The sequence below is a fragment of the Asterias rubens genome, chromosome 18, assembly GCF_902459465.1.
Source record: "Asterias rubens chromosome 18, eAstRub1.3, whole genome shotgun sequence".
Classification (NCBI taxonomy): domain Eukaryota; kingdom Metazoa; phylum Echinodermata; class Asteroidea; order Forcipulatida; family Asteriidae; genus Asterias; species Asterias rubens.
Genome location: NC_047079.1, coordinates 6,228,852 through 6,250,714, shown reverse-complemented (window position 1 = coordinate 6,250,714; position 21,863 = coordinate 6,228,852). Strand labels below are relative to the sequence as shown.

The following is a 21,863-nucleotide window of genomic DNA, read 5'->3' as shown; positions in this document are numbered from 1 at the left end:
GTTGTTTCAATCCAATATAAATATATACAATAAATTTAATCAGTGAAAATTTCATCTCAAAAGGTGGTCGCGCTTTGGGAAAATTTGGAGCGATTATGAATTTGAAGTCGATAAACATGCTGGCACTATTCTAACTGAGTGCTAGATAGCACAGTTGGTAGATTGCAGGAAGGTTAATCCGGGGGCGATAGGTCCAAATCTCCCTTTAGTCAATTTGTCTTTGTCCAATCCAGAATTAATTTGTAACTTATGGAAACATCTTTAATTCAAGAATATCATGTAAAGATGAATCTCTAATGTCAAGAATAGAAGTTGGTTCTCTCCAACATGTCGCTATTCCAAAGCCTTCTTTTCCTTCTTCAAGTTCTCAAAAAAATATTTGCTACAAATACTTTTTTATCATTTCCGACCCTCGGGAGAAAATTGACGACTTGATGACTCCGCTAGTTAATTGTCATCCTCTTAAGCTTGCACCAAGGTTGCATTACGATGCCTCATAATTCACGGTCTTAGTGGGCTCGCACCGTCGTCAGGTAAAAAGTGCCACGCTAAGTCACCTGCCATTTTGTGCGCGTCTTTGCTCCGTGCAATGTTGATCAAATTAAGCTGGCGCCGTCTGTCTATTGTGTTGAATGAATAATTTGATTTTTTTTTCTTTTGGTTGCGAGATTTTTTTTGTATACCTGAGCCCCCGTCGTTATTATTTTGATTGCGGAAATATTTCAGCTCGGCTAGCGACCGGCGGAACACTGGATCAATTAGCGGCCAACAATATGTAATTTGTCCCTATTCATAGGTGCATGATACCGTAGTGTATAGAAACGAATGGCCTCTCTGTATGTGTTTGATTCTTGTCAATGACATACCATGGAGGTTATATCTTCTTCCATGGTTCTCAGCGACTGACTGGTGCTTGGTAACAACCGGTGCTCAATGACTACGTGTGTAGAATCAAGCACCATGTAGAGCTGGAATGGCATGCATTAAAAATCTTCTGGCCGTGAGGCAGTCTCGAAGGGTCCTTTGCAAATGCATAGGGGGCCTACATGTAGTCCAACATGATAATAATATTGAAGTCCTGCTTATACAGTAGAATTGACTCCTCTTCATGCATTGTCTAATAGTAGTTGAATTGAGTAGTGTTATAATTACATCGGGAATAAAGAATGAGTAGCATAGATGGCCTTAGCTTTCGATCCAAATCGGACCTTCTTGAATTAAGAATGATATGATTCAGGTTTTGAAGTACAGTGCATCAAAGTATGATTTTTTTCAAATTTTCTTTAGAAAGCCAGGATTTAAATAGTGGGTAAGGGGTCCACAGAGGTAAATAGCAGGGAAAGCAAGACACTACTGAGCCAACCTGACCCCCCCCCCCCATTTTTATGTTGTAGACCCAGAGCAAGAGTGGCTTGTTTCCAAAATTTCAATATGCAAGTTCAAGGGGTGAACTTGCATAAACAAGAAAGGTCTCGGTTTCAAATCCTATCTTTTCTAATGAAATGTATTATTATTATTATTTTTTTCAATTCACAGCCGGATGATCCAGAATACGCATCTCAGAAAAGGGTCTACGATGACTTGGGTCAAGAAATGCTCGCTCACGCCTTTGAGGGGTACTTGCTCTTTGTTCCTTTTTCTTTTGATAACAATCTTAAATGTCCTAAATAAAGCCTGGTTCATATACGCTGCGAATTTGATTGTGATACGAATGTAGCCCTGTTTCGCAGCAAATGTTTTGCAGGAGTCAACTGACCCGAATCAGTATGAACCAGGCTTTACATGGGCATTGACAGCCCCTCTGTCAAACAGATTTTCAAAAGTCAATCTCAGTAAATTATATTTGTAATCTAGAGACTTTAAAGACACTGGACACTATTGGTAATTGTCAATGACCAGTCTTCTCACTTGGTGTATCTCAACATATGCATAAAATAACACACCTGTGCAAATTTTAGCTCAATCAATTATCAAAGTTGGGAGATAATAATGAAAGAAAAAACACCCTTGTCACACGGAGTTGTGCGCTTTCAGATGCTTGATTGCAAGACCTCAAATTCTAAATCTGAGGTCTCGAAATCAAATTCGTGGAAAGTTGCTTCTCTCTCAAAAACTACGTTACTTTAGAGGGAGCCGTTTCTCACAATGTTTTATACCATCAACCTCTCCCCATTACTCGTTACCAAGTAAGGTTTTATGCTAATATTTATTTTGAGTAATTACCAATAGTGTCCACTGCCTTTAAGATAGCAGTGATGAGATGCAATTATCTCCATGTTATGAATTCTGGTGGTTCTGAAAGAAAAGACCCAACATGTACATTAGTTAACAAACAAATGTGAGAAAAATTTTAACGATTTAACTGTTTTTCGAACATTAAGTTTTGCACCTTTCACTCAATTCTCAGAAATTCTCGTTATGCAGGCAAGAGTCTTTGAAGCTTTTTTAATTGCATTGTGTTTTTTTCTATCCTAGGTACAATGTTTGCATATTTGCATATGGGCAAACAGGGTCCGGGAAGTCCTATACCATGATGGGAAAACAAGAAACATCTCAAGAAGGAATCATCCCCTTGGTAAGATTAACCGTCCGCCAATAAATTTTGTGGACATTTTGTGATTTGAATATGAGCGTGACAGAATTATATGCTAACCAGAATACGGTTACCATATATCAAGCTTCTTCCCATGTACTACTGCCTTAGGCCAAGTAAAAAAATAAACAGTTGATAGTCCAGGTTTTTCCAAAAAGAGGAGGATGAGGGAATGTTAATTTTTTATTTTTTATTCAAAGGTGGCCGCCAAGCATTTTAATTCAAACTGGCTACCGATTCTTCAGTTTAAAGTCACCACTAGCTTTACTTAGTTACAAGTTCTAAAAAGATTAGTGAGTTTAGTGAGAAATACACCGAAAATTTGTTCTTAGAAAAAAAAGAGGAAAATCATAAAAGATACGGCCTCAAAAAAGATTGAAGGAGGGGCGATCAACTGGTATTTTTCTTATTTTACCTTATTTTGGAATCCACTACCTGTACAAGCCTTGAAGATACTTTTTTCCTTAAGTTGGAGTGAAATTCCTCTTACATCTGAAATCTGAATTTCGATTTTCAGTCTTTTCACCCACCCTCCCAAAATAAAAATATTTTAAATGTTGGTATTTCTGAATTGCGCCTTACCAATCTACGACCCTACTACTTTTAAGGATCTCTATGAAACTGCCCCCTGATGACAAATCCTTAATCCTTCTCTCATGCACACATAGGATGCTATCGGTGGCTGATTGGGTTTCATGGGATTCATTCTCAGCGAATGGTGACTCACAAAATGCCCATGGTCACTCACCAGAAAGGGGCAAAAATGAAAGAAAAAAATACATACATCGTCTGCTCAGAACTATCGGGTCATTCATTAATGGCAGGTTCATACCCAAAAAAAATCATAGAAAAAAAAAAATCAACAAATGAATGTTTCGCTAAACCAATGCTTTGATGACCGCTCTTGGTAAATAAAACCCAATTTTCCAGGAGCTCCAATATTTTTGTATTATTTAAAAAAAATTTTTTTTTAAAGCAAGTCACCAGACACACAAGGCCTGAAGGCCACTTCAAGGTGTGGGCTACAATTATTTTTTTCCGGAGGCCGTTGCCACCTACTCCTGGGGCTGAAACAGGGTTACCCCCTTTACAGTCCATACGGATGTAGGCTTGGGTATCATCCGTCCGAAGCCTGGCCGGTAGAGCAGAAAGCACTACTTCCCCATTTTTACGTAGTAAGTGTCACGACCGGGATTCAAACCCACACTCTGCTGATCGACCATGACAGGCCACAATATATGCAACAGCAGTTTTAGGAAACCCATGCAAATTTAGCACAGGTCCATGAAATTTGGTCCTGTTTTCGAGGGAGGTGTCTGGTTTTGTAATAATGCTTTTCCCACGATAAGGGATAAATTATTTTAGTGAATATAATTTTTTTTTTTTTTTAAATAACTGTAGCTGTGCAAGGAGCTATTTGAAAAAATCAGTGGCAGTGCCGACGTGAATATGCAATACTCCGTAGAGGTCAGCTATATGGAGATCTACTGCGAGCGTGTCCGAGACCTCCTCAACCCAAAGACCAACAAGAACTTGAGGGTCAGGGAACATCCACTCCTTGGACCCTACGTGGAGGACCTCTCCAAGCTGGCCGTCATGTCCTTCAGCGATATATCGGACTTGATGGACGAAGGAAACAAAGCAAGGTTTGTTGCGGAAGAGAACTGCGGGGATCTTGGTTCAAAAAATTTAAATGTGAAATAGTTGAATATCAACTCCTACCTTCAGCTCCCCATAGTTCTTTCCACTTTAAATAAGTTTTGATCTTGTAGCCCCCATACCAAAAGTGGCTTTAAGCCTTATTTGGAACAAACTTGAAAAGAAATTTGGAGAATTTAAAATATATTCTAAAATTATATTTGTTTTCGATATAGAACGGTGGCGTCCACCAACATGAATGAGACTAGTAGTCGATCACACGCCGTGTTCACCATCGTCTTCACGCAGAAGAGACACGACGTCGAGACCAACCTCTTCACCGAGAAAGTCAGCAAGATCAGTCTAGTGGACCTGGCCGGCAGCGAGCGGGCGGACTCTACGGGGGCCAAAGGTGTCAGGTTAAAGGTCAGTCAAGGTCATTTCATTCCTCATAAATTCGTGCCCTGTTAACGGTTTGTGACTTTTCTTGAGATTAAAACTAAGGAAATGAAAAATAGCTTTTTGTTTTTTCTTCTGTCATATTTTCTATACAAAAATATGGGAAAAAAATTCTTTCTGAAAAGTAGTTAAAATTTAATTGTTTTTCCCAAAACCGTTTTACGTTTTTGAAAACAGGAAGGAGCGAATATCAACAAGTCACTGACAACACTTGGGAAGGTCATCTCAGCATTGGCTGAAGTGGTAAGAATGAAACACCCTTTTCAAGTAAACAAAATCCGATTAAATAGTTGCCTTCTATCTATCCTGAAACATGCAGCGATACCTTAAACAATATTTTGAATATTTTTGCAAAACATAGATGATTTGATTGATTTTGGTATTTCACCCATACACCGATGTGTGTTAGCACTGTATACTCAGTACTTTCCCAAGTCCTGTGAAAAATTATCACAGGCATGTTACTCGGGTGGGATTCGACAACCGCATAATGATCCTATACTTTGGTTGGCTCGTATTACACGCCACTTACTACACTACTGAAATATGAAGACATATCCAGCAAACGATAACTCACTCAGCTTATTAGTCGTAATAGTCCCTCTCTTTTATTTTATTTTATTGGCATGGAATTCGGCGGTGAGTCATAGAGTCCATCAAATTGGCACTTACTGGATGATGTTGATCATCATAGCGATCTATATATACCCTCGGACCATTAGCGGATAAGGGTACCATAATTAACACAGCTTAGGGTTTCACGTCTCAATGTCACAAAAGCAGACAAATCAACCGCAGAGGAAATTTTATTTATTGGCAAATTATTTTGTGCCGGTCACACAAAAATGTTAATGATTTTGTGGTTGTCGGGTAGTAACCTTCTCCTGCTTAGCGAGTTTTATTTTCTTTGCACACCAGGGCCCAGTTTCATACAGCTGCTTAAGCACACAAATTCTTTGAGCACAAAACAATTTTGCTTACTGAAGAAGGGTTACCAGCCAAAATACCATGTTATATGTGTAGTTTGTGACTGGTTCCCTGCTTAATTTTGCTAGGCAGAAAATGTTCTGCTTAAGCAGCTCTATGAAGTCGGGCCTTGGTGCATACGGAAAATGTGTCTTAAATGTAAAACTAATGCGTTAAAGGGAAGGTACACGTTTGGCAATTACTCAAAACAAATATTAACTTAAAAACTGACTTGGTAACGAGCATAGCAGAGCTGTTGATAGTATAAAACATTGTGGGAAATGTAGTCTTTGAGAAAGAGGTAATTTCTCACTAAAATAATAAAAGACTTCTAACTAAAGGTCTTTTATTCCTATCTGAAAGCACACAAATTCGTCCCACAAGGGTTTTTTTTTCTTTCATAATTTTCTCGCAACTTCGATGACCGATTGAGCCCAAATTTTTACAGGCTTATTATTTTATGCATATGATGGGACACACCAAGTGAGAAGACTGGTCTTTGACAATAACCAATCGTGTACCTTCCCTTTAAGCACTATATAAATAACCCCCCCCCCAAAAAAAAAAAAAGCAGTAGAAGATCAGTGTCTCTTATTCCTGTCTTAATCTTCCCCTCTGTTTCTTCCTTTCAACCTTTGGTCTGAACTTCTCGCATCATCGTCAAGATTTATCCACCATGCAAAGTTTCAAATCCTATTCATGTACATGGTGTTACTGCAAACCTTACTAGATTGTATCTCCGTGTGCTAAGTTTCAAATCCTACTCATGTACATGTTGTTACTGCAAACCTTACTAGATTGTATCTCCACCATGCAAAGTTTCAAATCCTACTCATGTACATGTTGTTACTGCAAACCTTACTAGATTGTATCTCCACCATGCCAAGTTTCAAATTCTACTCACCCGCACTAAATTGTATCTCCACCATGCAAAGTTTCAAATCCTATTCATGTACATGGTGTTACTGCAAACCTTACTAGTTTGTATCTCCACTATGCACAGTTTCAAATCCTACTCATGTACATGGTGTTACTGCAAACCTTACTAGATTGTATCTCCACCATGCACAGTTTCAAATCCTACTCATGTACATGGTGTTACTGCAAACCTTACTAGATTGTATCTCCACCATGCAAAGTTTCAAATTCTACTCATGTACATGGTGTTACTGCAAACCTTACTAGATTGTATCTCCACCATGCTAAGTTTCCAGTCTTCCTATTAAAATTTTCCTGATATCTTTTAACATTCTTCCCGCTTCCTTTAACACAGTCTCAAATGCAGGTTTCCCAGGTAAGAATCTGTGGTAGAAGTAGTCAGTGTGGACGTAACGGTGTGATTTCGTTGTAACTAACATAGGCCCTTTTCGATACCACGGCTGCGGCTGTGGATTCGGCTTCAGGTTCCGTTCTCTCGTCTGAAGCCCCGAGTGTGTAATGCACAGCACGGGCAACTGTCAAAACAACCGCGGGGCCCACCTAGCCTGATGCCGAATCCAAAGCCGGAGCCTTTGTTTCGAAAAGGGACATAGTTGACTATGTGGTTTCGTCAGTCTATGGAACAGCGCATATATTGTAGAGATTTTTAGGACTAGGTAAAGTTGTCCTTAATTTCAACTGAACTCTGTTTAAAAATACTCCACAGTTATAAAAATACTCCAAAGATATAGGTTTTTATTTGATTTAGCCTCACAAATGTGCCTGTTGGTGTTTTTTTTTGCTTTTAGTTGTGTAGAGCAATAGTTTTGTGTCTTTGAGGTTTTTTTGTTTTTGTTTTTTTGTTTCATTGCTAATGCTAATTAGTCTGTTGTCATAAAGTTATTTCATCAGCTTATTGTGACAAAACTTTGTAAATAAATTATTGCGGTACCCGCTGCTAAAACTTATAATGCGAACTGCCCCTAGCTACCGGGCAATCTCGGTGGTCTAGTGTTAAGACATATGCTCTAGAATGGCAAGGGCAATTCTAGAGCAGTGTCTTATCAACTAAACCACCGAGATTGCCCGGTAGCTAGGGGCAGTTCGAATCCTATGTTTAAATCCTATACATAAAACTGTCCTATAAATAAATCTATTCTTTCTCTCTGCTCCCTAGGCGAGCAACAAGAAGAAGAAGAAGACGGATTTCATTCCTTACCGAGACTCAGTACTTACTTGGCTACTCAGAGAAAACCTCGGAGGAAACTCAAAGACGGCGATGATCGCTGCACTCAGCCCGGCCGATATCAACTATGATGAGACACTGAGTACACTCAGGTAGAAACTAACTTGGGTTAAACCCTAACCTATCACACCCAAGCTCACTGGTCCCTCTGCTGGCCTGCTTCACAGGGCCCAATTTCATAGAGCTGCTAAGCACAATAATTTGCTTAGCATGAAATTTCTTCCTTGAGAAAAACAGGATTACCAACAAAGTTTCCATTTGTTGCATATTGCTTGTTACTGGTATTCAGCTGATGTTTGCTCATCCTGAAAATCATGTGGAAATTTTGTTGGTAATCCTGTTTTTATTGAGTCAGAAATTTCATGCTAAGCAAATTTTTGTACTTAGCAGCTCTATGAAATTGGGCCCAGGTTGCTTCGGAAATCTGAGTGTGATCCCAGCAGTTAACAGTTGTATGGCTTCTAAGTGGCACCCCCGAATAAAGATATTGCCAACATTTTGGGCTAGCTCAGTTGGTAGAGTGCCGGCAAATTTATTGCAGGTTCAATTCATGCTCTGGTAAATTTTGTCTTTGTTCAACCCAATAATGTTTAATATTCCTCAAGTTCGTTTCCTTTGTGGGTTATTACTTGATACTGAAAGTGAGGTGATCCCTGCAGCTTCCGGCAATTACAGGTTGACTGGCTTCTGACTGGTACCCCTTAACAAAGATATTGACAAAATAGGGAGACCACCAACATAGGGGCTAGATAGCTCAGTTGGTAGAGTGCAGCACGTTAATCTGGAGGTCGCAGGTTTCTAGTCCTGCTCTAGTAAATTTTTCTTTGTTCAACACCAAATCATTTTATAATATACCCAGTCATTTTCCCTTGTGGTTTATTATTTGAATAACAACTTTAAAAGATTTTTGTATTAACAACTTGTTTTCCCGCCTTTTTTTTTTCACAAACAAAGATATGCAGACAGGGCCAAGAATATCGTCTGCAAGGCCATCGTCAACGAAGACCCCAATGCCAAACTCATACGAGAACTTAAAGAGGAGGTACAACGACTACGAGAGCTGCTGATCGCCGAGGGGATCGAGATGAATGCCTTGCACTCTTCCAACACTGAGGGCGTTGTTCAACGCATCATCTCAGCGCCGCCGATGAAGGAGGATGCTCTGGATAGGTTAAAGGTCAGAGTTTGAAACAAAAAGTGTAGAACCTCCCAAACAATTTTGTTTTTGTTTTTTTGAAAATGGGATTAACAAGTAGATTTGTGTCCGACAACTGTCAACTTATGTCACAGTGGTCCAGTGGTTAGACTGCAGGACTTGCAATCACAAGGTTGTGGGTTCAAATCCTACTAAGCTAACAGCTGATTTTACAATGACTATAATAAGTATTGTGGTCTTGTCTACTGAATCACAGTTTCTTGTTTTGTGCAATTCATAATCTTAGACATTAAACCAATGTTTGTATGAGAGAGATTGGCTGTTGCCAGTTTGGTGTTTATGTCCCCTTGTGGGTGTTTGCTGAGCTCCATTGACTATAGGATCAAACAAACAAGTTAATAGATAACTTTTTCATTAATTATTTTGTTTATAATTTTGGTTTTTACCCATACAGCGATGTGTGTTAATTTAACATCTATTATTAATTATTTTGTTGTTGAGAAGTGTTTTGAACTGTTTTGAACAAATTTTCACATGTTATGAGCATTTAATAATATGAATTCTGTTTTCAACTTTCTTTATTTTTTGGTAGGAATCAGAAAAGCTGATTGCTGAGTTGAACGAAACATGGGAGGAGAAACTGAAGAAGACAGAGTCTATCCGGCTACAGAGGTGAGGTGCTATTCCACCGTGATTCATATTGCATTGTCAAAAGAATCAGGGTTCCAGACCTGATATTTAACGTACATGATGGCGGAAATTACCTCCATGCTCTTTTGTCATTGCCTTCGTGCCTTGAAATTGGATGCGATGGCGGAAATACCTCCAAGCTCCTTGGTCACTACCTTGGTGCTTCTTGAAATTTATGTAGATGTGCCCTGAAGTTGTTCAGGGTGTTAACAAACATCCGCCATGAGTTTGTAAAAAACGAATTGCGTATAAACATGTCAACCGATGTGAGGTTGGTAAATTCAATCCATAATGTTTTTCCTTCCATTGTTATTCTCAAAGAGAGGAGATGTTAGCCGAGATGGGCGTGGCCATTAGAGAGGACGGCAACACAGTGGGCGTTTTCTCACCCAAGAAGACGCCGCATCTTGTCAATCTTAATGAAGACCCACTCATGTCAGAATGCCTCCTGTACTACATCAAGGGCGGTTGCACAAGGTGAGTCTTGCTAAGCAGTTTATTAACGCTAAGCAGAAAAGCAGACAACTGCTTGGCGTGAGCCTTGCTAAGCAGTTTATTGAGGCTAAGCAGAAAAGCAGACAACTGCTTGGCGTGAGTCTTGCTAAGCAGGGTGAGTCTTGTTAAGCAGTGTATTAAGTCTGAGCAGAAAAGCAGACAACTGCTAAAACTAATTGTTAACTTGTAGCAGGTTTTCTTAAAGTGAACTGTTAAGATTGGAAAAACAACCTTTGCATAAAACTTTGTTTACAAAGCTTGAAAATATCTTGCCTCTCACAGGGTTGGTCGCTCGGATGCAAACATAACTCAAGACATGCAACTCAGAGGGTCTCACATACAGGAGGAGCACTGCTTGTTCACCAACGAGGAGTCGCAAGTAAAGATTGTCCCGTTTGAGGGCAGCATGTGCTACGTCAACGGGAAGAAAGTCTCAAATCCGCTGCTGCTCCGATCAGGTAAGAGCTTTTAAAGGGAAAGTTTACCTTTGGTTTTTGAAACTTTGTGACTGTTTTAATCCTTAATAAATATCATTATATTTAATCAATCTAACGTGTGGAAATTTTATTACTAAGGGTGGTAGCATTTTTTGGAGGTTTTGCCGAAAAGTGCTGTAAATTTTAAGCATTAACAAAAGTTGAACTATGTTTTCTTTGCCCGTAGGTTGTCGTGTCATACTCGGCAAGTACCACGTATTCCGCTTCAACCATCCGGAGCAGGCACGTCAGGAGCGGGAAAAGACTTCGCAGATCGAGACGACCAACGCTCCGGAGAAGGAGAGCGCGGTGGACTGGTCGTTTGCCCAGAATGAGCTGCTCCAGAAACAAGGCATTGACATCAAGGATGAGATGGAGAGAAGGTATAGAGGTTGTCTCCCTACTCTGCCCTACCCTCCTCCAACCCCTCCCTGCCCCCACATTCAACCCCTCCCCTCCCCCTTGCCCCACATCCCCTCCAGTTACACCCATTCTTCTTTCATCTCCTTACCCATCCATCACAAATCTTAAAGTCCTCTTTCTAAACGTCTTGCAGGCCTGGAAGTTCATCTTTGAAAGGGCAAGGCCATTTTTATTTTCCAAAGGGCACTTCCATTTGAAAATCTGAAAGTCGGTGGGAACGTTTTAGAAGGGGCACCAAGGCCATGACCAGGGCAACAGAGGCAATGGCCTCCATGTTATTCATGGCCTGGTATTGAGCTCCTTTATGAGACGAATAGAGGATGTTTCACCCCGCCTTTACCTCCCATCCCTCCCTTTACCCCATCCATTCTCCAAGCATTAGCTATTCCATGTATTGCTGTTTCACCCCCTGTATCTCTTCATCAGGCTGCTGGCAATGGAGCTGCAGTACAAGAAAGAAAAAGAGGAGGCAGATCAATTGCTGGAACAGCAGAGACTGGTAAGGATGACCTGAGGTCAACTCAGAAATACTAATCTTCTTGAAATGTTGATGTTGAGTTAAAGTATTTAAAAGGAAGCCAGTTCCTGAGGCCATTTAGTTCTGCAAACTTTCTGTTTTTGAGAGCAGTCATCCTGATGCCAGGGGGTATGGCTTAAAAAAAAATGCAAATGGTTTGTAAAGTTGGTCTAGTTGTAATCTAAAAAACAAACGAACTTGAGCACTATACTAGCCAAGGACCCAATGGTGAGAAGATAAGGAAGGAAGTCCCAGTTTTAAATGAGGGAGGAAAACCCCAGAGACTTATTCCAGGGAAAACCCACGCAGTGAGGTAGGGACTGAAAACCCAATTTACCTAGTGCCCCATGTGGGATTCAAACCAGGGTCCTAGAGGTGGAAGGCAAAGAAAGATACCACTCCTGCCAACCTGAGTTTGTGTTATAGTCCTATCACACTCCTCTGTTACTTTCTACTTCTAACTCTAAGTTGAATTTGTGTTAAATTCCTATAACCCTCCTCTGCTACTTTCCTTCAAAGGACTACAAGAGCAAACTGCATCCTCTACCCCATACTCTAACTTGAGTTTGTTTAGAAGTCCTGCAATAACCCTCCTCTGTTGGTTTCCTTTGCAGGACTACGAGAGCAAACTGCATCTTCTACCTCTACACTCTAACTTGAGTTTGTTTTAAAGTCATATAACACTCCTCTGTTGGTTTCCTTTGCAGGACTAAAGGAGCAAACTGCATCTTCTACCGTAAACTCTAACTTGACTTTGTTTTAAAGTCCCATAATAACACTCCTCCGGTACTTTCCTTTGCAGGACTACGAGAGCAAACTGCAAGCCCTCCAGCGCCAGGTGGAAGAGCAGTCCCTTCTCTCTGGGAACACCACCCCTGGAGACCTGAGCGGTGAGGAAGAGGACAATCTGGAAAGTAAGTTCCTGACTATTGTCTTCCTGGCCATGCTGTTCTGGAACATCTATAGCTTCTCTGTATTCATAGTGTCTTTCTTATTTCTTGTCAGTTGTTACTTTGTAGCTATTGTCGAGCTGAGGTAACGGCAAGCCCCTGGGGTCAAGGGTCAACGTGGGGGGGGGGGGATATACCTGTAGAACTGGGCTCAATTTCACAAAGAGTTAAGATTGATCTCTAGTGGGAATTGATTTTAATTGCTTAGCAAACCGTGGTGTCACAATGCAAAACAATATGGTGGTATCAACAACCCATCTTAAGATGAATCAAGGTCGTGGGTGACAGATTTCTTGACATACATGAACAACAACTACACCCATATCAAGACTTCAGCCACACTGAGAATCCATGCATGATGTCACAGGGCTCAAATTCATAAAGCTGTTAAGCAGAAAATTCTGCTGAGGATATATATTTGCTAAGCAAGAAGTGAGTGTGGTACCATTCCACAGCCATGGTAGCTGTATGGTATTCTGGCTGGTAAACCTATTTTTGCTTAGCAGGATTTTGTGCTAACAGGCTTTATGAAATTGGGCCCAGGTGAATTTTGCTTTAGGGTTGGAATTTCATAAGGGCTTCATCGTCCTTTGCCGATGTTGGTCTTGACCCCTGAGATTGTTCTCAAGACATTCTGATGATCCGTGAAGAAGTTGGTTTTCTCCATGAAACGGAGAGACATCTCCTTCCTGGATGAATTTCTTGACTTTTGGTTCGAACAAAAAAAAAGATCTCCCGCTCGTCTCCAAATGTTATCAGTTCTGTAAATGATGCTTGGTGGTCTGTCATATTTTTTTTTTAAATGTACTTGTGGGTTTTGAGTCGACGCTGTGGTTTGGAAAGATTGGATCGTAAAACAAAAGCAATCTTTGTAAAGCGGTAACAATTGTCAGTATTTTGGGCCATGTTTTCTTACATGTGCCCGCCCATAGTGCAATGCAAGCCATTTTTTGCCAGATCATACCTAATTATCAGTAATTATTCACACTTAGTCATTTTTTGTTCATTTACCTGAAGTTGATTTGATAGGCTTTCTACTTAAAAACTGTAAGATAACGTAATTAATATACTTTTCTATTTTTCCTATCTTAACTGAGTTGCATTCCAGTTTTGTTTACTTACCATGAAGTAAATACTCCGAGTGATTTGTGTAGACTGTTGTCCTGTGTATCTCAATAATTTTTTTCTACTTTTGATAATAATTTTGATACTTTTGGAGAATCTTAAGATGACGTCAAATATTGTGTTTGTGGACTAAATAACTTTGTATATTTGTATGTTTAGTTCACGTAACTAAAGCCAGTTTACAAATAAAGTAACCTGTGCCTTCATATGGAAGTTCTCTCAGATTCTTAAAGAGTAGCTCCAAGTTCACATTTAGTTTTGTGATGCACGCATTTTCCAATAGAGAGAGTCTTTATGAAAACGGGAAACAAATTACAAGTCTCTAATCTCTAGTTAAAATGGCGTAAAATGCCACTCTCTCCAGTGCAATTTTTTTTTCCGAATCAAAAAAATGTTTGATGACTTCACATTGTGAGCACTTTGAATTGTGATAGAAGACGTTTTCATCTGATATTATTTAATGCGCCTTATTTTTGACCGCGTGAGGGCGCTATAAATAGTATTTTTATCACTTTCAGGGGAATACGCGATTCGCCCTGCACAAATCAATAGGCGTTTTGTTACTTTTGTTGCGCCATAGTTTCAATTTGCTTTAGAGGTGGATTGTAACGGCTCCTTTAAAAGTCTTATTGTGATGGATTAGATGTCTGTGGTGGTAATGTGTTCCAATCTTTAATAACTGTTTTGGGTATGAATGAATATAACCCCGGAAGTGATTGAGAGCGCCCTCACGCGGTCAAAAATATGGCCCATTGGACCTTGTGATTTGTGCAGACATTTCTCTATGGAATGTACAGACCCATTGGTTTCTTATATCCAGTGACGACAATTTCCAAATTTCATTCCGAAAGAGTATCAAATCGAATGACAGTTTACACCATTTTAATGTGCGGTGTAGAGACTTGTAATTTTCCCCAAATTTCACGAGGAATCTATCCATTTGTAAAATGAGCGCATCGCAAAACTCATTTTGACCTTGGTGACACTCTTGAAGTTGAAACAAACAAAATGCAGAGTGATCGTTCTAGGTTTTTTCAGGAAGAGGAGAGAAAGTTAGGGGAATTATTTTTATTGTGACTGCTGAAAAAGATGTCGCATTAGCAGTACTACATGTAGCCCGAAAAGTGTGGTTATACCTTGTCTGTTAAAAGTACTATACCACAAGGACCACATATACCAAAGATTTATAACTTTAAAACACTAACATGGGGTTGAAGCTGATATTATGCAAATTATATGCAAACTGACCAATCAGAGACTTCCGTGCTCCTAGCTTCCACCAATCAACAGGGTTACATGTTCCACTTGCTCACCTTAGTCTTTATTCAAGCCTTTCCATCCAAGTGTGCCCCATATGCTGTACGTGATCCATCTGCTGTCTTCTTTTGCCATTATGAGTTAACGCCTTGAATAAAGACTCTAGACTTGCAGGTCTATTAGAGCAGTGAACAGTACTTATCTTAAAGTGGTGTTGGGTAAAACCAATTTTATTCAAATGTTGGTAAGGCACTGTTCTAGAGTTGCAAAGGTCGTGGGTTCACATTCAACCCGTGTTATATTCCTGTGATTTTTTTCACACAGAACTCGACGAAAGTGCTGAGTGAAGTTTTCTTTAAAAAAAATATAATGGCGATATTTAATTGAGATTATGGTAGTGTGCTTATTACTTACTTAATGGAACTAAGCAGGGATTAATTTTATATTGCTGCTTATCAATGAGGTTTTGCTAAGCAGTTTAGGAATGGAGAACCAGTTAAGTATGCACCATATTGACCCCTTGCACGCGCGTCACATGCGCACCATGTTGGTGGTCAATAGGTGGTGGTCAAATGCGCACTTCACTGAATAACACACATTGACATTGACCACCAAAATTCAAGATTATTCGGATGATGACGTCAGGTGAATTGGGTCAATAAGCACAAAAATTGACTGGTATCCCATAGACATTGCTGAGCAATTTGTGAAAACTTATTATTTTGTCTATTCAGGATTAATTTCTGTGTTAACTTAAAAATGTTTCTTTCTGTGTTGTGCCTGTAAAACTGAAGAGAAGAAACCTTTGGTAAAAAAAAACATCTCAGAATTAAAGTTAGTGAAACAAATTCAAGTCTTAAAAAAAAGCATTTTATTGCCAGAACTTCAAGTTCAACTGAGAGCAAATTGTAACATTTGTATATATATTTGCAGCTTCATATAGTATTTTTTTGCTTGAAAGTTCAAAACTTTCCTGGCTTGTAAGAATATATTATATCTGTACTTAGTTGTCTTTACCAAAACAAAAAATGTCTGAAACATTTGCGCCTGTTTTATTTTGATCAATGATTGGAGCTTTGTCGTTTCTCTTTAAAAAAGAGTTGAACCACTACTGATGTCCGCTATGCGCTGAATCGTTGATTTTTCTATAACTGAATAAAACAATTATTCCAATATTTATTATTTCAGACCAACTATTTATATTAAAATAGTAGGGGATAGTAACAGTGAAGGTGCATTTATTGTTTGTTTATAGGCGGTCAAACATTTAGGGTTATGTTTTTTTATTTAGCATAATGCATAATTATGTGCATTTTCTTGAAATGATTTACACAAATTATGCATTTGAATATATATATACCCGCCTTATGGTGTATGTTATAGAAAAACATTTCAGTCATAGCATTATTTTTCTTACATTTAATTCATACAATCATGTACCACATTGGATTTCAGTGGGCAAAATTGAAAATTACTTTCTAAGCCATGCATCACAAAGAGGCCAAACAAACAAAAGTGGCATGTCATGGCCGAGCGGCTCAGAGCACCAAACTCATGATCTGGTGTTTGTGGTCAGCTGAGCGTGGGTTCGAGTCCTGGTCTTGACACTTCTGTCCGTAAGCAAGACACTTTCCGTTATTGCTTTATCTACATTAAAGCTGTATGTCTCAATGCACATGATAAATAAAAAGTACATACCTATCGCTAAGAGAAGGGTTTACCTCGGTGTCTCTGGCAGTGCGTTTAAAAAACGAGTGAAAAGTGCATGGCTTATGAGTAATCTCATCAATATATTATATTAATATGAGTTACGTATTTATGTTGAGGAATAAAAGTCTGTACACGGTGTAAGACTGAATGAGTAACCAAGATCAAAGATTGTACATAATTTGTGTTTTTGTCGTTGAGATGCAGTGGCACTGCCACCTCGCTAAACGAGGATAGGTTGGTGTGAAAATAAAGTGATAGTTTTTGCTTTTTTCACAGCAAATAGACACTGTATTCAGCTAAAACTTTCACATCTGACGTTTGTTGTATCTTTCTTTAGAATTTTGACGATAAATCAGCATTTGCCAAACCTCATTCCTTTATTTAAAAAAATAAAATCACAAATCTACCAAGATTTTAACTATTTTTCTTGAAGCACACTCATTGTGTCTCAAACAGATGGTATATTGAAGCTGCCCTTGTGATAATTACTTTAGCGTACAATCTCAAATCCCATGTGTTTTGGTTGTGACACTTACGCACACACTAAATCAAATTAAAGGGATCCTTTCTGCATCTGGTGTTGACTAAATCTCCTTCCAAATCAAATTTTGCAAATGTAGTTTTATCAAACTTTGTTCATAATTTCAGGAAATGTGTTCAAGTTCAACATGGTATTGTGCAAATCAGATTTGTATCCTCAAAATTTGTTGAAAATATTTATTTGTATGGAAGTTGGGGAGTCAATTTCTTAGGGGGGTTTGAGAAGAGCATGCCTTTCCCTTTAATCGCTGTGGCATCCACAGGGAGGCCTTTCCAACAACCACTGGGAGGGAATTACCCAGAATCCTTTGCTTCACAAGAAGGGGGCATTTTGCGGGCATTCCTGGATAATTAGGAATGCATGTGATAATTAAGACTGTATTAAGTTTAATCACCTCCTTCCCAGGGAGTGTTGTGTGACATTTCATACCTCTGGTGTTCATTGGTGACAAGGCTGTAACTGTAGTGCAGATGCTAGTATTTTTTTATTTTTTTTTTGCGCAGGCATTTATTTTTAGGCCACAAAAAACAGCTATCATTTAGTCTAATTCTTTGTGAGGTTGTTCCAATTCTTTATTCTATATAAGGATTAAGTGAATATCTTAGTATTACATTAGGAAAATGGGTCGTGTCATGATATCGCCAAGATTAAAACCTACCAAAATGTTTTGACGACGGTTGCTGGAACTGCCTGAAAACGTTGTGCGACATTGCAAGGACCAAACCATGGAGTCGAAGAGATGTTGGACATCAATCACAAATGTTTACACCAATCAGCAGCTTCTTCACTTGTCACCATGGAAACCACAGCGAACCGGCAGCCATTTTTCCTGTCGCCATGGGAAACCACCAGAAGCAGCGCCAATTTACTTGTCACCATGGAAACCACAAAAAATGCAGTGGATGCTCCTCGCTCTTTTATTTGCTCCTGGATAAAGTTCAAACAAATCTTTCTGTCAATAGAAACAAAGAGGTTACTATTCTCTTGTTTTTATAATTCTACTAATTAGTGCTTTAATTGTAACAAGCTTTCATCATTTATCATTATATCATGAACTACTTACTGCACTCATTGCTCTATTAATATTGGAGAAGGGGTTGTTGTTGTCACCTTATGTCCCCCTATCGGGACCATGAATATCTCCCTTGGGGGAAGACGGACCCAATCGGGGTAAAAGCATACCGAGTTGGGATAGTTATCAAGATGGCTCATTTTTCATTTTCAGTATCCCTATTTGGAAATATAGACCCAGTTTTTTAGAAATCGGGGTAGTATATTTGTTATCAAAGCAATAGGGCTTTGTTACATTGAACATTAGTCATGAAAGAATGGGCCCAATCGAGGTAGAAGTTTCAATCAAGAGAGTTTAGGTGATGACAACCCCGTTTTCGTAAAGTAGCCTTCATGGAATACTTGTACTTTAGTTGTGTGTTTAAATTTCTGATGTAAAACTTGATCGGAAATCTCTGTTCTTTTCTTCCAAACAATTCTCAAATATTGTTAGAAATCTTCCATTTTCTCTCTGTATTTGCCTTCTTGTAGCATATTTTTATTGTTTTTTTTCTGGTGTGGATGTCTTTAGATTAAGTGGTAAATTCACAAAATGGACAAACAAATTTACTTGTAGAGTGTTGGTTTCGCTTTGTTGTGCAAAGTACGAATACAAAGTGAAACTACAAATCTACAAATTGAATATTTAAACATTTCAAACATAGAACTTGAGGTACATGCCGGTACATTGACTTCATTTCATTCTAACATTTCATTTGTCATTCAAACATTTTATCTCCATTGCTTTTGCCACTAGACTTTCATTTAAATAATGATAGAATATTTTATGTTTATCTGTGTTTTTGTGTGTAACTCTAGCTGTTTCTGTGGGTATTAGTAGTTTCAAGTGACGCTTTTTTGCCAGTTTTTTTTTTTTAATCTCCATTTTCTAGTAGTTCACAGAGCTGCCAACTTTCCCTGATTCTGCAGAAAGTTGCCTGAAAGTGAAAATTTGTTCCTTTTCAGATAAACAAATTTGAAAATCTCACAGATTATGGAAACTTTTTCCCTATTATGTTGGATGTAATTCTAAATATCTCCCTGCTTCTTGTGCAAAATCTCCTGATTTTTCATTAAAAGGACATACTCACCCAATCAGGGTACACCTTTATCTTGATCAGGACTTTCATCCAAATCAGGTCCCAATTCAATCTTTCTGGCAATGACAATACTACCCCAATCAGTGCATGCTATATCTGGAGTGCGTCCAACTGGCGCCCCAATTGTAAATTGGTATTGTAATATGCTTCATACTACCTGCATCAGGGTATAACTTTTACTAATTGGGTCATATTTCTCTAACTGGACCACCATTTTATACTATCCCAAATGGAGTGTGACCACGTTCATCTCCATTTGGGCTCTGTTCCCCTAGATGGGAACTCTTTTCTGCATCTCTCTTTCTTTCCTCATTATTTTGTCCGTTCACCCAAAGCTTTGTTTATGTCCAGGAGCAAATTTAAGAGGGAGCATTCATCTTGCTATTTTTGTTTCTGTTTCCATGGTAACAAAATTTGGATGTCTTTTTGTGTACATGCATTGTGGGAGAAGGTAAGCTGTCTGCTCCTTCTTTATTTGCTCTGGTAAAGGAGTAAATTTTCTGTCTTTTTTTCCCCGCCCCTTCGATTTTTCTTAGATAAAGTGCATGATGTATAAAGAAACAATTATTTTGCTGTCCATTTCATTTAGTAACTCTTTTGTAAAACCTAAAGTGTATGCACACAAGTACAAGTAAGAAATGAATAATAATTGAAGTCTTACATCATGAAGTTCTTAATGAAATCCCTCTCCCTTTAACATCAGGGGACGTCTTTAAAATATTGTTTTAGAGTCTTAAACAAAATTCTGAGTGATATTTGTTGTAAATGTGTTTAAATATTGCAGACTGATGATTTCAAATGTAGACAAGTTATTGTTGAAGCTAATATCGGGAAAAGATAGTTCTATTGCGACAAATTATTGAAATGAAAAAAATAGTTGATGGCCTGACGTTTCTATCCTAGCAGAGTCTGTCTAGAAGGCTAAGAACCTAAGAGTTTAGTAGTATTCAGGTTTTGGGGGACGTCAGAATAATTTGGATGAACTTTCCTGTGTTCCAGCCTAATGACATCGTATACAAACTAAACATTTTCATGATTTTTTTCTTCTTCTTTTTCTTTCCGTCCGTCCAAACAGCTCATCCATGGACCCCGAGGGAATTTGCTTTGGCAGCGTGGGTCATTCGTAAATGGAGGTACTATCGCTTCACATCAATCAGGGTAAGACTTGTTAGGTCAAAGGTCATTGATTTCATTTTTCATAACTGAGTTTTAAAGGACTTTGCGTTTCAGCCCAAGGAGTAGGTGGCAACAGACCCCTGGTGAGGGTTGAGTGCAGCCCTCACGTTAACGCCCTCACCTTGAAGCAGTGGCCAGTCTGGCCTTGGGAGTTGGGTGTTCTCTGGTTAAAAGAAATACTGGACAGGAACACTCGGAAAGCCATCACAAATGTCCAGTGGAAGCCGTTGGAATGAATGAAATTAAATGAACTGCGTTACAATTAAATAAATCAAATATCACAGAGGTAAACTTAAATCTATTTTGAAGCAAGTGACTGCTCTGACTGTGTGTTTTTATTCCTCTTCGTTTTGATCAGGATGACCTGTGGGGAAACGCCATCTTCCTGAAGGAAGCCAATGCCATCAGTGTGGAACTCAAGAAAAAGGTAAGACAATGATCCATTTTGTAATGGATGTACAAGTTACGAGTGCTCATTGTTCCTGAAGTGACAACATTAATCAAAAGTTACTGCAGTAACGCTTCTCAGATTCACACCCTGACTGTGAAATGTTTCTCAAAATGCTCTAAGCCCGGTTCATACTTCCTGCGAATGCTCTAAGCCCGGTTCATACTTCCTGCGAATGCGAATACGATACCAATAATTCGCATCGATTGGAATGTGCTCAACCCTGTGAAGTCTAAAATTTGTATCGCAGGAAGTATGAACCAGGCTTTATACTATCGAAAGCTGATGTTGGCTCGTAACCAAAGATGTTTGTTGCCATTTATTGTAAAAGGGAATACAAGACATACGCCTTCCCTTTAAGAGACAAGAAACAATACCTTAACTCTGTTCCTCCTACCTTCTTGACACCCTTAGGTGGAGTTTCAGTTTGTCTTGCTGACCGATACCATCTACTCCCCTCTATCTCCTGACTTACTCCCGAGCGCTGACAACACCAACATCCTGGAGCATCCCTTCCCAAGGACCGTCGTCGCCATCGAGATCATCGACAAGAAGAATGGCGCAACACACTACTGGTCTCTGGAGAAGTTACGGTATGTGTAAGGATTCAAGGAAGTAGAACTTGTTAGCAGAACAAAAATAATTTGTTTTTATTTTAAAAAATCTACACAGGGCACTACTCACCCAAACTGACCCTAAGCTGTCCAATCATAGTTCTCCTTTCAGGAGAACCAATCAGCGCAGTGACCGACTTTACACCGAAACCTCTGACCCCCTATAAATAGGCCCACATCTCTCACAATTATTCAGTCTCCTGTTTGTGACTAGAGGGAGCTATTTGAAAACGTTAAGACCAATTTAGAACTCACTCTATGGTAGTGAAGTTAATAACGAAAAGTCCATTTAATCCACTAAGCAAAAGTATGGTC

General features: G+C 39.1%; 1 protein-coding gene across 8 annotated transcripts in view; it reads left to right on the top strand.

The window, feature by feature from the left end:
• LOC117302340 (kinesin-like protein KIF1A) overlaps positions 1-21,863 on the top strand; it is a 79,869-nt gene that overhangs the window by 35,391 nt on the left and 22,615 nt on the right. For 6 of the 8 annotated variants that reach the window (XM_033786253.1, XM_033786252.1, XM_033786251.1 and 3 more), the window contains exons 4-20: positions 1,537-1,616; positions 2,476-2,575; positions 3,995-4,239; positions 4,468-4,657; positions 4,868-4,933; positions 6,930-6,950; positions 7,752-7,912; positions 8,775-8,997; positions 9,569-9,648; positions 9,988-10,143; positions 10,444-10,619; positions 10,825-11,020; positions 11,487-11,559; positions 12,380-12,491; positions 20,386-20,468; positions 20,845-20,913; positions 21,349-21,527. In XM_033786253.1, the coding sequence (XP_033642144.1) occupies positions 1,537-1,616; positions 2,476-2,575; positions 3,995-4,239; positions 4,468-4,657; positions 4,868-4,933; positions 6,930-6,950; positions 7,752-7,912; positions 8,775-8,997; positions 9,569-9,648; positions 9,988-10,143; positions 10,444-10,619; positions 10,825-11,020; positions 11,487-11,559; positions 12,380-12,491; positions 20,386-20,468; positions 20,845-20,913; positions 21,349-21,527 (2,210 nt within the window). The remainder of the gene's footprint in view (positions 1-1,536; positions 1,617-2,475; positions 2,576-3,994; positions 4,240-4,467; positions 4,658-4,867; positions 4,934-6,929; positions 6,951-7,751; positions 7,913-8,774; positions 8,998-9,568; positions 9,649-9,987; positions 10,144-10,443; positions 10,620-10,824; positions 11,021-11,486; positions 11,560-12,379; positions 12,492-20,385; positions 20,469-20,844; positions 20,914-21,348; positions 21,528-21,863) is intronic. The other 2 variants (XM_033786250.1, XM_033786255.1) reach the window with 1 other exon arrangement.